At 37.9% G+C, this 15,639-nt stretch overlaps 1 protein-coding gene across 5 annotated transcripts in view; it reads left to right on the top strand.

Moving 5' to 3' along the window:
• Nucleotides 1-15,639, top strand: part of USP9X (ubiquitin specific peptidase 9, X-linked) — a 135,066-nt gene that overhangs the window by 83,692 nt on the left and 35,735 nt on the right. For all 5 annotated transcript variants that reach the window (XM_023519134.1, XM_023519135.1, XM_023519137.1 and 2 more), the window contains exons 21-26: nt 71-191; nt 6,895-7,025; nt 7,229-7,507; nt 9,997-10,122; nt 10,781-10,906; nt 12,380-12,546. In XM_023519134.1, the coding sequence (XP_023374902.1) occupies nt 71-191; nt 6,895-7,025; nt 7,229-7,507; nt 9,997-10,122; nt 10,781-10,906; nt 12,380-12,546 (950 nt within the window). The remainder of the gene's footprint in view (nt 1-70; nt 192-6,894; nt 7,026-7,228; nt 7,508-9,996; nt 10,123-10,780; nt 10,907-12,379; nt 12,547-15,639) is intronic.

Below are 15,639 nucleotides of genomic sequence, written 5' to 3' on the forward strand. Positions count from 1 at the left end.
TAAGAGCTTGAGGTTTTTTGAGAGGAAGGAGTAACTTACAGGTAATTATTTTGTGTATTTTTTATTCCAGATAATGTCACTGCATCCCAGATACATCTCTTTCCTTTGGCAAGTTGCAGACTTAGGTAGCAGCCTAAATATGCCACCTCTTAGAGATGGAGCAAGAGTACTTATGAAACTTATGCCACCAGGTAAGAATGTTAAAATGATGATAAATTATGTGCAGGCAATAAGTGTATACTGGCAAATTTTATTTCTGAATGGACCGTGCTTTGTGGTATAGACTACAACAAGGGTTAAACTATAGCCTATAGGTCAAATCTAGCCTCCTGCCTGTTTTTGTACAACTCCAGAGGTAGGGATGGTTTCTACGTTTTTAAATGTTTTTTTTTTTTTTAATTAAAAGAGTAAGATTTTGTGACATAAGATAATTATATGAAGCTTAAATTTTAGTATCCATAATCAAAGTTTTATTGGTATGCAGCAGCTACATTCATTTGCTTACATACTGTCTGTGGCTGCTTTTGTCTTAAAACGACAAAACTCAATAGTTGTGACAGAGACCATATGGCCTGCAAGCCTAAAATACTTAATCTCTTCCTTTATAGAGCAAGTTTACCTGCACCTGGACTGTAGTATGGGTCATATGTCATCCACACCATTGTTCCTTTTTTATTCCTTAGAAACAACCACTTTCATCTTTTAGCTTTTATTCTTGTATGTGTATGTGCCATTTTATCTGTAAATGTCCTCCTATAGCTGTTACTTTTCGATATATACAGATTTTCTACTGTTTAGATGAAAATTTAACTTTTACACTTAGAGATCATGTATTGTCTTTCTGCGCCTCACTTAATGTCTTTGAGGTTTATCCATGTTGCAAATGACAGGTGCATTCTTTTTTTTTTTTTTTAATAGAGACAGACTCTCACTTTATTGCCCTCAGTAGAATGCCATGGCATCACACAGCTCACAGCAACCTCCAGCTCCTGGGCTTAGGCAATTCTCTTGCCTCAGCCTCTAGAGTAGCTGGGACTACAGGTCCCTACCACAACACCTGGCTATTTTTTTGTTGCAGTTTGGCCGGGGCCGGGTTTGAACCAACCACCCTCGGTGTATGGGGCCAGCGCCCTACTTACTGAGCCACAGGTGCCTCCCTGGTACATTCTTTTTATAGATGAATAGTATTTGTTGTATGTACTTACTACATTTTCTTTATCCATTTGTCTGATAACACTTAGGTTGATTCCATTCTTGGCCTTATGAATAGTAAGTACAGTGGTTGATAAATATGAAATGCAGATCTCTCTTCAAAATACTGATCTTACTACCTTTGGATAAATATGCAGAAGTGGTATTGCTGGATCATACAGTAATTTTATTTTTAGTTTTTTAAGAGTCTTTAGGACAGTGCCTGTGACTCAAAGGAGTAGGGTACTGGCCCCATATGCCAAAGGTGGTGGGTTCAAACCCAGCCCCATCCAAAAACTGCAACAACAACAACAACAAAAAGTCCTTATATTGTTCACTAGAATGGTTGTAACAACTTACACTCCCACCAGTGGGATATAAGGGTTCCCTTCTTCACATCCATACTAGCATTTGTTTTTTTTTTTTATTTTTTTTTGGTAATAACCATTCTGATCATGGTAAGGTGATATCTCATTGTGGTTTTGATTTGCATTTCCTTGCTGATTAGTGATGTTGAGCATTTTTTCATATACCTGTTGACTATTTGTATGTCTTCTCTGGAGAAATGTCCATTCCAGTCCTTAGTTCAATTTTAAATTAGATTATTTGCTTTTTTGTTGTTGAGTTCCTTACATACTTAAGATATTAACCCCTTGTGTGATGCACAGTACACAGATATTTTCTCCCATTTTGTATGTTGTCTCTTCATTTTGAAGATTGTTTCCTTTGCTGTGCAGAAGCTTTTTAGTTTGATGTAATCCTTTTTTATCTGTTTGCTTTTGTTGCCTATGCTTTTGAGTTCTTATCCAAAAAGTCCTTATTCAGTACTTGGAAGTCTTTAATCCATTTTGAGTTGATTCTTTCATTGTATGTTTAGTTTCATTCTTTTACAAATGGATATTCAGTTTTCCCAGGACCATTTTATTAAAGAGACTGTCCTTCCCCCAGTGTGTGTTCATTATTGAAAATTAGGTGGGTTGTAAGAATATGAATATATTTCTGGATTCTCTGTTTCATTCCTTTGGTCATGTGTCTTATTTTAATGCCACTATCGTGCTGATTGGATTACTGCAGTTTTGCAGTAAATGTTGAAGTTGGGGACTGTGATGCCTTTGGTTTTGTTCTTTTTGCTCAAGATTGTTTTGACTATCCTAGGGTCTTGGGGTCCATTTGAATTTTAGAATTGTTTTTTCTATTTCTGTAAAGAAGGTAATTGGTATTTTGGTAGGGATTGCATTGAATGTAGATTGCTTTGGGTAGTATGGACGTTTTAATAATCTTCAGTCCATGAACATGGAACATATTTCCATTTATTTATGCCTCCTTTAATTTCATCAGTGTTGTATAGTGTTCATTATATAGACCTTTCCTCTCCTTAGTTAAATTTAATTCCTAGGGTTTTTTTGGTGTGTAGGAGGTAGCTATTATAAATGGGATTGCTTGATTGCTTTTTTCATTTTTTTTTCTTCCAGATACATTGCTATTAGCTGTAGAAATGCTATTGAGTATGTTGATTTTGTATCCTGTGACGAGCAAACATGGGTTCATATTGGTACCAATCCAGCTTCCTAGTCTTCTTCCATCCCATATTTATATTTCCACAGCATTGAGAAATAAATCTGCTTCCCAACTTCATAAATCTACTGGGGGGGGGAGGGTTGGAAACTTGGCTTCTTTATCAGATTTCAACCCCTCCTGGGGTGGCCTGCAGCTATGAATGCTTGTCAAAGAGTTCTCTTGGGCCACACTTAAATATACAAACATTAACAAAAGTTGGTAAGCAAAGGTCCAGTGATATCTGCCACTACAAATAAGCATTCATAGCCAGCCCCAGGCCGTGGTTAAATACCCCTATTTGACTTTTCTAGGATTCAGTGGGGCACTGATTTATAGGTACCTACTTCCCTTTCCCCCCACAAGCACTTCCTGGTTCAGCTACTCAACTATGTCTCTTATCCCCTCTATACCTTTAATAATTAGTTCCCATTCTCTAGTATTTCTTCCTTTTCTGTTTTTATGTCCTCTTGAGTTTAGATATTTTTATATTTATTTACATTTTAGTGGGATTTGAGAATGCATTGCTTATACAGTTAAGTACACCATATTTAATTGGCACAGATAATTTTTAAAACAGTCTCATACTTTCATTATTATCACCTTTTTTTTTTCTTTGATACTCTCCAATATACTAGTTGAGGATATTACCACCTTTTTCTAAAGTAAGCACCTTCTTGGCCTGCTCATCTTATTTTCTGATTCTTGTAGAACAGAATCAGTTCACATAATAGATTCTTATCTAGGGCTTCTCTCAAAGAGTTTGTTTAATCCTTATCTGTTATGTTGTTTAAAATTCGTAATGTATCATTTACTACAATCTCAGTAATAGTTTTTGCTCTGTGTATACAGATTCAACCTCACAACAAATTTTAAAACACATAACTGACTCCTTAATCTTGTGGTTTGAACTTAATGCCATCAGAGGTTGACAGCTCTTAACGAGGCTATTCAGACAGGAAACTTGAGAAGGTGCTTTCCATATTTTACATAATAGAAGTATTGTACCTCAAGTTGAAACAGCCAACTTTGGAGGGAAAACAAAATCAGTAATCTCTTACAATAGAGAACTCATGGACTTTGGACTCACATGGACTTGAGTTCAAATCTTGCTCCTTTTAGTTTCTTCTCTGTAGCCTTATAAGTTTTCTTAGTTTTTAAGAGCTTATCTGTAGAACTAGGCTAATACTAACTTTTTCTTATAGTTATGGGGATCAAATGAGGTGATGTATGGAAAATCCCTAGCCTAGTGACTGACCTTTAGAATTGAACAAACACTAACCCACTCTGTCACTGTCATTGTTACAGTAGATGCATATGCATACAGTTTTGCATAAGAAAGGAAGCAGGAGCTCTGAGAAAAGGAAATGTTTCTAAATTCTGTTTCTAGCTATGTAACATTTGGGTAATTACTTAGTGTGTGCATATTTGAGGGGGAATAGAATCAGTAGCTTCCTTTCTAGTCATCAACTTCAATTCATTCTGTGGTCTTTTTTTTTTTTTTTTTATTAAGTCATATACACATAGATCATGAATACTGTGGTCTTTTCTGCAGATAATTTCCTAATAACCTAGACTATAGAGCTCCTGTGTTTTTTCTCTGCACATGTCAAAGAAACAGATTTTTCATACTGAATGGGTAAAATATATACCGCTTTACTGAGCAGAATGAGTTGCTTTTCCTCTTTAAGCACTTCCTTTTTTATTTTTTTGGAGACAGGGTCTCAAGCTGTCACCCTGGGTAGGGTGCCGTGGCATTATAGCTCACAGCAACCTCAAGCTCTTGGGTTCAGGTGATCCTCTTGCCTCAGCCTCCCAAGTAGCTAGGACTACAGGTGCCTGTCACAGTGCCCGGCTATTTTTTTTTTCTTGTTGTAGTTGTCATTGTTGTTTTAGCTGGCCCGGGCCTGGTTCGAACCCACCAGCCTCAGTGTATGTGGCCAGCGCCCTACCCAGTGAGCTACGGGCGCCACCTAAGCATTTCCTTTTTTATAGGAGTTTATTGTAACTAATATCTTTAAATATACTCAAGTCGGTAAGGTCTTTTTGTTCATTAGTTCACTTTTACCTCACAACATCCCTATAAGGGGATTACAAATTTCATCTGTATTTTAAAGATGAGGTAAAAATTTTTTTTTTTTTTGAGACGGAGCCTCAAGCTATCCCCCTGGGTAGAGTGTCATGGCATCACGCTCACTGCAACCTCCAACTTCTGGGCTCAAGCGAGTCTCCTGCCTCAGCCTCCCAAGTAGCTGGGACCACAGGCGCCCGCCACAGTGCCTGGCCATTTTTTGGTTGCAGCCATCATTGTTGTTTGGTGGGCCTGCTGGGGGTTCGAACCCGCCACCTTAGGTGTATGTGGCTGGCGCCTTAGCTGCTTGAGCCACAGGTGCCAAGCCGATACAAATTGTTTTTAAATGGCAGTTCTGGTATTCAAATGTTTTGTTTGAATATTAGACATGTACTATTAACATGTGTCTATTTCTGCTCATAGTTTTCTGTACTGTTATATAATACATTGATATAATTACTTAGGTTTAGTTATCTTTCTAAAAGCCTAGAAAGAAGTAAACTAAAATTGTGACTATTTCTAGATGAACAGGATTATGAGTGGCTTTAATTTTTCTCTGTCGTCCGTATTATATAAAATGGGGGCCTAAAATCATGTAGGTTCACAAATGCAAGTACAAATTCAAACTCCTGAAATGAAGTAATCCAACGTCATTAAATGATTTACTTAGAATTTGTGGTTTTGTTTTGTTTTGTTTTTAGATAGAGTCTTATTTTATCACCCTCAGTAGAGTGCTGTGGCATCATAGCTCACAGCAACCTCAAACTTTTCAGCTTAAGTGATTCTCTTCCCTCAGCCTTCCAGGTAGTTGGGATTTCAGGCACCTGTGACAATGTCTGGCTATTTTTTGTTACAGTTGTCATTGTGGTTTATCTGGCCCAGGCTGGGTTTGAACCTGCGAGCTGTGGTGTATGTGGCTGGCCCCATAATCGATGTGCTACAGGCGCCAAGCCTATTTCCAAATTTGTTATGTTTCTGGGATTTTTCATTCATAATGAAATATATTAAGATCTAACTGCTAGGATCTTTAATATAAAGGAGGGGAGGAGAAAACGTAAATGCTCAATAAAAGTGATTAAACTGGTAAAATGACATTTCAGCTTTAATCTGAAATTGCATCAGTAAAAATACAATAGGAGATGAATATTTAATGACATGAGAAGTTATTCACAAATATCTTAGAAAAGTTTGCTCTTTCAGTTGTTACTATTTCTTTAGAATAGGGAGAACTAACAATTTCAGTATAAATGAAGAAGTTTTGGTAAGATATAGCAGTTATTTCCAAGCCTATAAAAATTAGTTTACCCTAAGAAAACTATAGTAATTTTCATTATTGTAGAAATGAAAAGATAATTAAAATAATTTCATTCTTCAAAAGAAGCTTTTACTTTAAAACAATTTTATTAAGTAGTTTTTTAATCATATAGCACTTACCTTAGAAATAACTTGGTTATCAAAGTACTTTCTAAAATTGACTCACTATTTTAAAATCTAAGTGCTTGGTAAATAATGCTTAATTGTATTGTGGGGTTATTATTTTATTTACTGTAATTTTAAACTGCAATTTAAAGGAAGCTCATATCTTAATGACAAAATCAAAGCTCTACTTGCTTTGAAGGGAACATTAAGCATTTCTTTTTTTGATGTTTTCTTTTTAGGGTTCATTTTCTTACCTACTACTGAGTCTCTTTCATTGAAGCATGTTGATATAGTGTTATGGGGGTAAACAATAGAGAAGTTGGAGAGAAGAGCAGAGCTTGCAATTTTTTGTTACTTTCTTCCCATGTATATTTTCCTTTATATTTTTCAGTCTCCAGTGGCTGAGGAAGGCATGTTGATTGAGGTCTCTTGAGTAGCAGGCTGTTTCCTTTGTGTTTAAATTGACCAGTTATAGAACTCTGGTTGGTTTTTGTGCTTTCTTTTCTTAATCTAGGTCTGATTATGCTTTATGAAGTTAGAGCCTATACCCTAACTGAATAGATTGTTATTCCATATTAAAATGGTCTTCAAAATATCAAGTGTGAAATATTATGAGCACATGACTTGTTTTGTTCAGACTGTTTCTCTTTTTCTTACAGATAGCACAACAATAGAAAAATTAAGAGCAATTTGTTTAGATCATGCCAAACTTGGAGAAAGCAGCCTTAGTCCATCTCTTGACTCACTTTTCTTTGGTCCTTCAGCTTCACAAGTGCTATACCTAACAGAGGTTGGTTTTTTTCCTTTTGAATTTATTCCATGTTCTTTAAACGTGACCTTTTATATGGTAATGCAAGAACATGTAAGTTATAATATTTTTGAAATAGTTGAGAATTTTTTAGTAGCAATAATAGGATAAATTAAACTTAATTAAAAAAAAAAAAACACCTTTTAGTACATTCCCCCTACTTCTCTCTCTCTTTTTTTTTCCAGGTAGTCTATGCCTTGTTAATGCCTGCTGGTGCACCTTTGGCTGATGATTCCCCTGATTTTCAGTTTCACTTCTTGAAAAGTGGTGGCCTGCCCCTTGTCTTGAGTATGCTGACCAGAAATAACTTCCTACCAAATGCAGATATGGAAACTCGAAGGGGTGCCTACCTCAATGCTCTTAAAATAGCCAAATTATTACTAACTGCTGTTGGCTATGGCCACGTTCGAGCTGTGGCAGAAGCTTGTCAGCCAGGTGCAGAAGGTGTGAATCCCATGACATCGGTAATACAGACTTTTTAAAAATCTTTTTATAATAGTAGATAGTAATTTTTAAAGTTAAAATTCTCAAGAACTTTTAAGCGTGAAGGTCAAAGTTGACTCAGTGTTGAAAGTTACCCATTTTTGCTTTGCCATTTGGATTTATGCCATTGGTCATTCAAGTGTGGCAAAGGATAACTAATTTTTTTTTTTTTTTGAGACAGAGCCTCAGGCTATCCCCCTGGGTAGAGTGCCATGGCATTACAGCTCACAGCAACCTCCTGGGCTCAAGCGAGTCTCCTGCCTCCGCCTCCCAAGTAGCTGGGACCACAGGCGCCCGCCACAACACCCGGCTATTTTTTGGTTGCAGCCATCGTTGTTTGGTGGGTCTGGGCTGGAGATTCGAACCCGCCATCTTAGATGTACGTGGCTGGCGCCTTAGCCGGTTGTGCTATATGCGCCGAGCCACTAATTTTTAATAAAAAGTTGAAAGTACCTTATTCAGAGGTTTTCCTGTATCAAACTATATGAAAAGTACAAATGTTCTTCACTGACTATGCTCTTAATGTAAGGGTGCAGTTCTCTGCCCACTTAAATCTAACTTGACTTTCAATTATTTTATCCTACAAAAAGCCAGATGTGGCTCATGCCTATTGCAGCACTTTGTAGGTTACAGTGAGCTGTGATTATACCACTGCACTGTAGCCTGGGTGACAGAGCAAGATCCCATCTCTTTTAAAAACAAAACAAAACTTTTAACAAAAACCCCATATGAATCTCTTATTAATTGTGCCTGGCAGATAAATAAAGACACAGGTCGTAGTGAGAGATGTAATTGATTTAACCTGTTGTCAGTTTCCCTTTGCACCTTGGGCTTAAACCCCACTTCTGAGCTTATTCTGACTTTTTTGTTGCCTTGGTAGCATACTTTATTCCATGTCACCAAAAATTTTCGGTGCGTGCCTGTTTATGATAAGTCAAAGTATGCGTTTTATTCTGTTTAAAATTTTAGTTTTAGTCTTTTTTTTTTTTTTTTTTTTTGAGACCAGAGTCTTACTGTGTCACCTTTGGTAGAGTGCAATGGCATCACAGCTCACAGCAACCTCAAACTCTTGGGCTTAAGCAATTCTTTTGCCTCAGCCTCCCAGTAGCTGGGACTACAGGCAGCTACTGTAGTAGCCGGCTATTTTTTTGTTGTAGTTGTCGTTGTTTGGCAGGCCCGGGCTGGGTTTGAACCTACTAGCCCTAGTGTATATGGCGGGCGCCCTATCCTCTGAGCTACAAGTGCTGAGCCCAGCCATTTTTTTTTTTTTTAATTTTAGGTAAAGATAGGGTCTTGCTTTTGCTCAAGCTGATCTTGAACTCCTAACCTCAAGTAGTCCTGTCTTGGTCTCCCAAAGTGCTAGGATGACAGGCATGAGCCACTGCATCCAACCCAGGTCCCATCTGTATTAGGATTAAAAAAAAACAGTCTTGCTAGGGTAAATACTGATTTTTAGCATGATCCCTGATACGGGTGCTTAATTATACAGAAAACAATTACATGCTTCCCTTTTTACCTTTCTTTAACATTTGAGAATGTGCCAGTGGATGTAAAGATGTGTAATAGCATATATTCTCAAGGAGTTCACAGTAGGAAGTTAAACACATTGTTAGTAATGTAGAAGTATCTTGTAGAGATTCTTTCAATTCATAGATAGGGGCTTACAACTTGAAGGCAGTCAGAATTGCCTGGCTTGGGCGGCGCCTGTGGCTCAGTGGGTAGGGCACCGGCTCCATATACCAGGGGTGGTGGGTTCAAACCCGGCCCTGGCCAAACTGCAACAAAAAATACCCAGATGTTGTGGCGGGCGCCTGTGATCCCAGCTACTAGGGAGGCTGAGGCAAGAGAATCACCTAAGCCCAGGAGTTAGAGGTTGCTGTGAGCTGTGTGACGCCACAGACTGAGGGTCATAGAGTGAGACTCTGTCTTTACAAAAGAAAAGAATTGCCTGGCTTATGGCTACTTAATAAAATTAATCTTTTTTAATGGATTTAAAAACGTATTATACCATTAAGTCAAAACTCTGATACCTTTTATATATTACCTCTCTTCCTGTGTTTTTAACATTCTTTAATTTTTTTTTTCAAAGCAGAATTGGGTGACAATGTGGAGTATAAGCAGGGTCTGCATGTTGGCATGTACATATTAAGATGTGCAATACTTCACTGGATCTCTAGATGATGTTGGAACCAGTGTGTTCAGTTTGTCACTATCTCCTGAAGGTTAAGCTGAAGCCCAGGTGTAGAGACCCGAGTTGGGTTGATCTAGATGGGGTTTGCAGAGAGATCTATGGCACTACAAAGTTAGGACGCCTGCCTTGTTGACAGAGCTTTTTAAGTGTGGGATTGCCACAGGTTCTACAGTATATGTGGAAGGAGATCAGAGTGAAGCAGTAGTGATAGATGAGGAGCAAATTGTTAGGTTTGAATATATACAAATTACTCCAAATAAAATGGATAACTTTTTTCAGGTCAACCAAGTTACTCATGATCAAGCAGTGGTGCTACAAAGTGCCCTTCAGAGCATTCCTAATCCCTCATCTGAGTGCATGCTTAGAAATGTGTCGGTTCGTCTTGCTCAGCAGATATCTGATGAGGTTAGTGTTGTGTATGTTATATGTAACTTATAAATACAATAGTCTTTTCAAGTTTATAGATGCAGTGCATTTTTGTAGGTACATAGGTGTGGGAAAGCACTGCCATAGTCAAGATATGGAATATTTCTATTAGTCTTTCAATTTGCCCCTTTTTGTCTACTTCCCATAGAGTATTTTTCATTTTCTAGAATTTTATACAGATGGATTATACAGTGTGTATTCTTTTGTGTCAGGCTTAATTAAGTATAATGACTTTGAGAATTATTTATGCTGTATGGATCACAGATCATTCCTGTTTATTTCTGAGGATTATCCGATTATGACTATTATATATTTTGCATATCCATATACTTGGCAAAGGACAATTGGTTTCTTTCCCTTTTTTGACTGTAAATAAAGCTGCTGTGAACATTGTGTGCAACTGTTTGTACAGAGGTAAGTTTTCATTTCTCTTGAATAAGAAACTAGGAGTAAAATTCTTGTCATCTTTATAGTCTTAAAATTGTGCGGGTCCAAGTACCAACTTGGAGAGCATACATTTTAGTATTGCTCTTTAAAAAAAACCGTAGACAACTTGGAAATCTAAACATAACTGTACTACTTCATAGCAATACCTGCATATTCTCTCAACAGTTTTTAATTACTCATTATCTTGCAGGCTTCAAGATATATGCCTGATATTTGTGTTATTAGAGCTATACAAAAAATTATCTGGGCATCAGGATGTGGAACGTTACAGCTAGTATTTAGCTCAAATGAAGAAATCACTAGAATTTATGAGAAGGTAAGAACTACCACAGAAATACATTCCTTGTATATAAGTATTGCTTAGCTATACGTGTGGCTGAATTTTTAGTATGTTTGCTCTCTTTAGAAATTGGTCACTTGAATCTTAAAGGTTGACAATTAACTGATAGCTATATTTGAGAATATAATAAAATTTTACTTTGAAAATAAAGTACTTAGGAATCCTGCCATGAGACTGCTTTTTAAATGAAATATTTTCTGCTTCTCACTGGGATCAGATATAATTGTTTCATATTGAATTTGCTTTCTCTAATTCTCTTTATTCTTTCATCTTTCTGTCCTGTGTAAATTTTTGGTTTACCTGTCAGTTATGGTACTATGGCATTTACGTATTAAAGCAGTCAAAAGTAGGACCAGTAGTGACTAGGTAACATCCTTGACCTTTAGATTAAGCAAATAAATTATTACAGAAGAGAGTCTGTGCCTGGCTCTTTGACTTTCTGTCATGTATATTTGACCCTGATAGCTACTACTGTGTATTTAGAAGGAAAAATTAACTTACAGGAACTTTTTTAACTCAGTAGAGCTTCACTTTTTTGGCCAACATAACCCTGATTTCCCTGGGATAATTGTTGGTATTTCATAGTACCTGTCTAGTACAATCCTGGATAGTCAATCAGCCAATAATTGAATGCCTATTCTGTCTCAGGTATGTGCTATAGTTATTACTTTTTGATGAACAAAGTCAGATTAGAATTTATTAGGTACCTGGCTTTGTGCCTGTGGCTCAGGTGGCTAAGGCGCCAGCCACATACACCTGAGCTGGTGGGTTCGAATCCAGCCCTGGCCTGCCAAACAACAATGATGGCTGCGACCAAAAAACAGTTGGGCATTGTGGCGTGCGCCTTGTAGTCCCAGCTACTTGGGAGGCTGAGTCAAGAGAATCGCTTGAGCCCAGGAGCTGGAGGTTGCTGTGAGCTGTGATGCCACAGCACTCTACCCAGGGCAACAGCTTGAGGCTGTGTCTCAAAAAAAAAAAAAAAATTTATTAGGGACCTACTCAAGCTTATTTTATGCTATAAAAATCTTACCCTTCCTAAACAGTTGTCCAAGACAATGATTTTTAATACAATGGCATAATAGGCAAAGTAGATAATGGAATTAGTGAAAAGTGCCTAACTCTCATGCCAGAGTGGTTCTTTAGAAAGGAATGATTGTTGGTGGCAGAAGAATAGAATTATAAAGGTATCTGAGAGCCTGCAGGACAAAGAAGTGCTGTGCTCAGTGTGCTCCTTCAGCCCTCCTTGGGATATAGCTAAATATTAGAATTAGACTTCATTTTCTATTACAGACATTTCTAGATAATGCCAAAGGGGCCTCAAGAGTGGCATGCCTTAGGCTGGAGCAAAGTGGTTCATGTGAGTTAAGTTTTTAGCAATAATCTTGAAGTTGTATGAGAGGTTTATTGAATGTTTCTCTAGATAATTTGTTCCCAATTATAATTTTACAGACCAATGCAGGCAATGAACTGGACTTGGAAGATGAACAAGTTTGCTGTGAGGCATTGGAAGTGATGACGTTATGTTTTGCTTTGATTCCGACAGCCTTAGATGCTCTTAGTAAAGAAAAGGCTTGGCAGACATTCATCATTGACTTACTATTGCACTGCCACAGCAAGTATGTATGTTTTTTTAATTATAAGAAATTTGATCTTATTTTTATAAACAAATGAATTTATGCTGTCAAAATATATCCCAGAAATCAAATACTTATTATCTCTATGCCACATTGATGCTGAAGAAAGTTTTATTTAATAGTGTTTTGCCTAATCTAAATTTATTTGGTTTTTTTATGTCTGCAAAATGCCAATATCTCAAAGTACTAATTAGCCCATTTTTTAAAATTTGGTTTGCAAAATTTAAATAGGACATAAACCTCTTTGGATTCCTATAAGCCATGTGTTTTTTTTGTCAAACTATTGATTTGATATGAAATTTTGTTCTGGAATTCTTTTTGTGCAAGTCAATCAGATTTGTAAAAAATGTTGATTTCTGGCTTGGCGCCTGTAGCTCAAGTGGCTAAGGTGCCAGCCACATACACCCAAGGTGGTGGGTTCGAATCCAGCGCAGCCCACCAAACAACAATGATGGCTGCAAACCAAAAAATAGCTGGGCGTTGTGGGGGGTGCCTGTGGTCCCAGCTGCTCGGGAGGCTGAGGCAGGAGACTCACTTGAGCCCAGGAGTTGGAGGTTGCTGTGAGCTGTGTTGCCATGGCACTCTACCCAGGGGAACAGCTGGAGGCTCCCGTCTCAAAAAAAAAAAAAAAAAAAAAATGTTGATTTCCATCCTTTTACATTAATCAGATCCTGACCTTCATATATATATCATGTAACTCTTTAAACTTGAGCTCAAATTAGTGTCATTATTACATATAATTAATAGATAGGCTGGTCTCAAACTCCTGAGCTCAAGCTGTCTGCCTGTCTTGGCCTCCCAGAGTGCTAGGATTATAGGAGTGAGCCACTGCACTGCACCCGGCAAGCATAACTATTTACAAAGCACTTCTCAGTCCCTGTAGAAACTTGGAAGTAGACTTTGTTGATGGTGAAACTGATGAAATTAAGTGACTGACAAAGTCATACCATCACCAGATGCCAAAACTAAGACTCAGACAAGGTTCTCTACTTCTTGAGTTCTGACTTAATTTCTGTCACACACCAGCAAATACGTGATTCCCTACTTTGTACTGGCAATTAAAATTCAAAGTCAAGTAAGGCAGGTCTTACGTTCTGGGAACTTTGAGACAGAAATTGGTGCCATAAAAGGTAATGTATTTGGGGAATTAGGAATAAGATATTTTCTGCCTGGAAGTAGCAGAAGTGAAGATTTTGTGAGCTCGTGTTTGAGTAGGATTTATACGTGCATAAAAATGGAATGTGTGCATTGCCACTGCTCACCCTCTCAGTTACGTTGTTTATACTTCAGTGCATTTTTGGATACGTATATTCATACATACACTCCTGTCCTCCTGATACAACTTCTACCCTTGTCTAAGCGATCAACACTGATGGCTTAGACAACTGCACTATCCTTGACCTTTCCACCCCTAGTGTTGCACCCCTTTAATTTGTTGACCACGCAGCAGGTGGAAGGATCTCTGCAAAATGTGATTGTGTTGCTTTCCTTCTTAAAATCTTTTCATGTCTTCTCATAACCTTTTGAATTAAGTGTAAGAATTTAAATTTGGCTTATAAAAGCACTCCACAATTTGGTCTCTGCTTCTGCTCACTCAGAAGTTTTAATGTAAATGCCACATTTTCCAGTAACGTTTACTTATTCCTAGACTAGGAAGGTTTCTCAGACCTCTGTTCTGATTAGCTGGTCTCCTTCCACATCATAACACTCTTATTTTATTGCAATTAGTTGCAATTGAATTTGAATTCCCTTACTTGCATAATATGTTCTACAGCCCTTTCCAGGGCCTGTTATTTTATACTCTGCCTACTTGTTTGTTAAATACATTACCTCTCTCATCCATGAAGGCATTGACTTTACCATTCTTGGAATATTACTCTCAAAGCAGAGCTGAGTGTTCTGGTTTGATTTGTAGATAAGGAGTAAAGGGTTGACAGTATTGTAAAGGAAAGGTTAGTGGGAGTCAGTTTGATAGAAGGCCTGTGATGCTGCGATTTAAGTAGTGTTTGATATCAATATAGTAGACAGTCTTATTTATTTATGTGGTAAATATTGATTATTTATGTGGGTACCTGTTTTTATCAGACACTATTCTAGCCGCTTGAGGATATCGTAAAACAGACAAAATAGGGTGTAAGTGTGTTTTGAGAGGAAGAACAACAGAAATAAATACCTGAACATGCCTGATGTATAAAAGAACAACACAGAAACCAGTGTGACTGAAGCAGAATTGGGGGGGGGGGGAGCAGTTGTAAGGGATAAACTCAGAGAGGGTAATAGTCTGTAAGAATTTTTTTTTTTTTTTAAAGAGACAGGGTTCACCCAGGCTGGCATTAAATGGTGCAGTCATAGCTCACTGCGTCCTCAAACTCCTGGGCACAAGTAATCCTCCTGCCACAGCCTCCTGAGTAGCTATGACTGCAGGCATGTGCCAGCATACCCAGCTAGCTTTACTTTTTGTAGAGATTGGATCTTGCTGTGTTGCCTAGGGTGGTCTATGACTCCTGGCCTCAAGGGATCTTCCCTCTTCTGTCTCCCATAGTGCTGGGATTACAGACATGAGCTACTGTGCCTGGCATCGTAAGGATTTTAATAGGTCCCTCACTGTTATGACATTTGACCCTAAATGAGATGGGAATCCATTGGAGGGTTTTGAGCAGAGAAATGATAAACTTTCACTTAACGTTGTAAGTTTATTCTTGTTGAGAATAGGATGTAGACTAGTAGGAAAAGCAGATAGACTATTTTATTCATTCAAATAAAAGATGACAGTGGTCAGAAGTATGGCTGTAATAGAAGTGATAGTAGATGATCAGATTCTACAGTATTTGTCAACAGACATGTCTCTTGTGAGGGCTGCACTGTAGAAGTCTGCATAGGCTCAGGGGAATTTGATTAGGAATGGACAAGCACCAGCTCTTTATGGATCCCCTTATTCTATTTGGGTTGCATACTTCTTAATAAACCAGGCTCGGCGCCTGTAGCTCAAGCGGCTAAGGCACCAGCCACATGCACCAGAGCTGGAGGGTTCGAATCCAGACCAGGCCTGTCAAACAACAATGACAACTATAACCA

The sequence above is a fragment of the Otolemur garnettii genome, unplaced genomic scaffold (assembly GCF_000181295.1).
Source record: "Otolemur garnettii isolate 467f Iridium unplaced genomic scaffold, OtoGar3 scaffold00158, whole genome shotgun sequence".
NCBI lineage: Eukaryota > Metazoa > Chordata > Mammalia > Primates > Galagidae > Otolemur > Otolemur garnettii.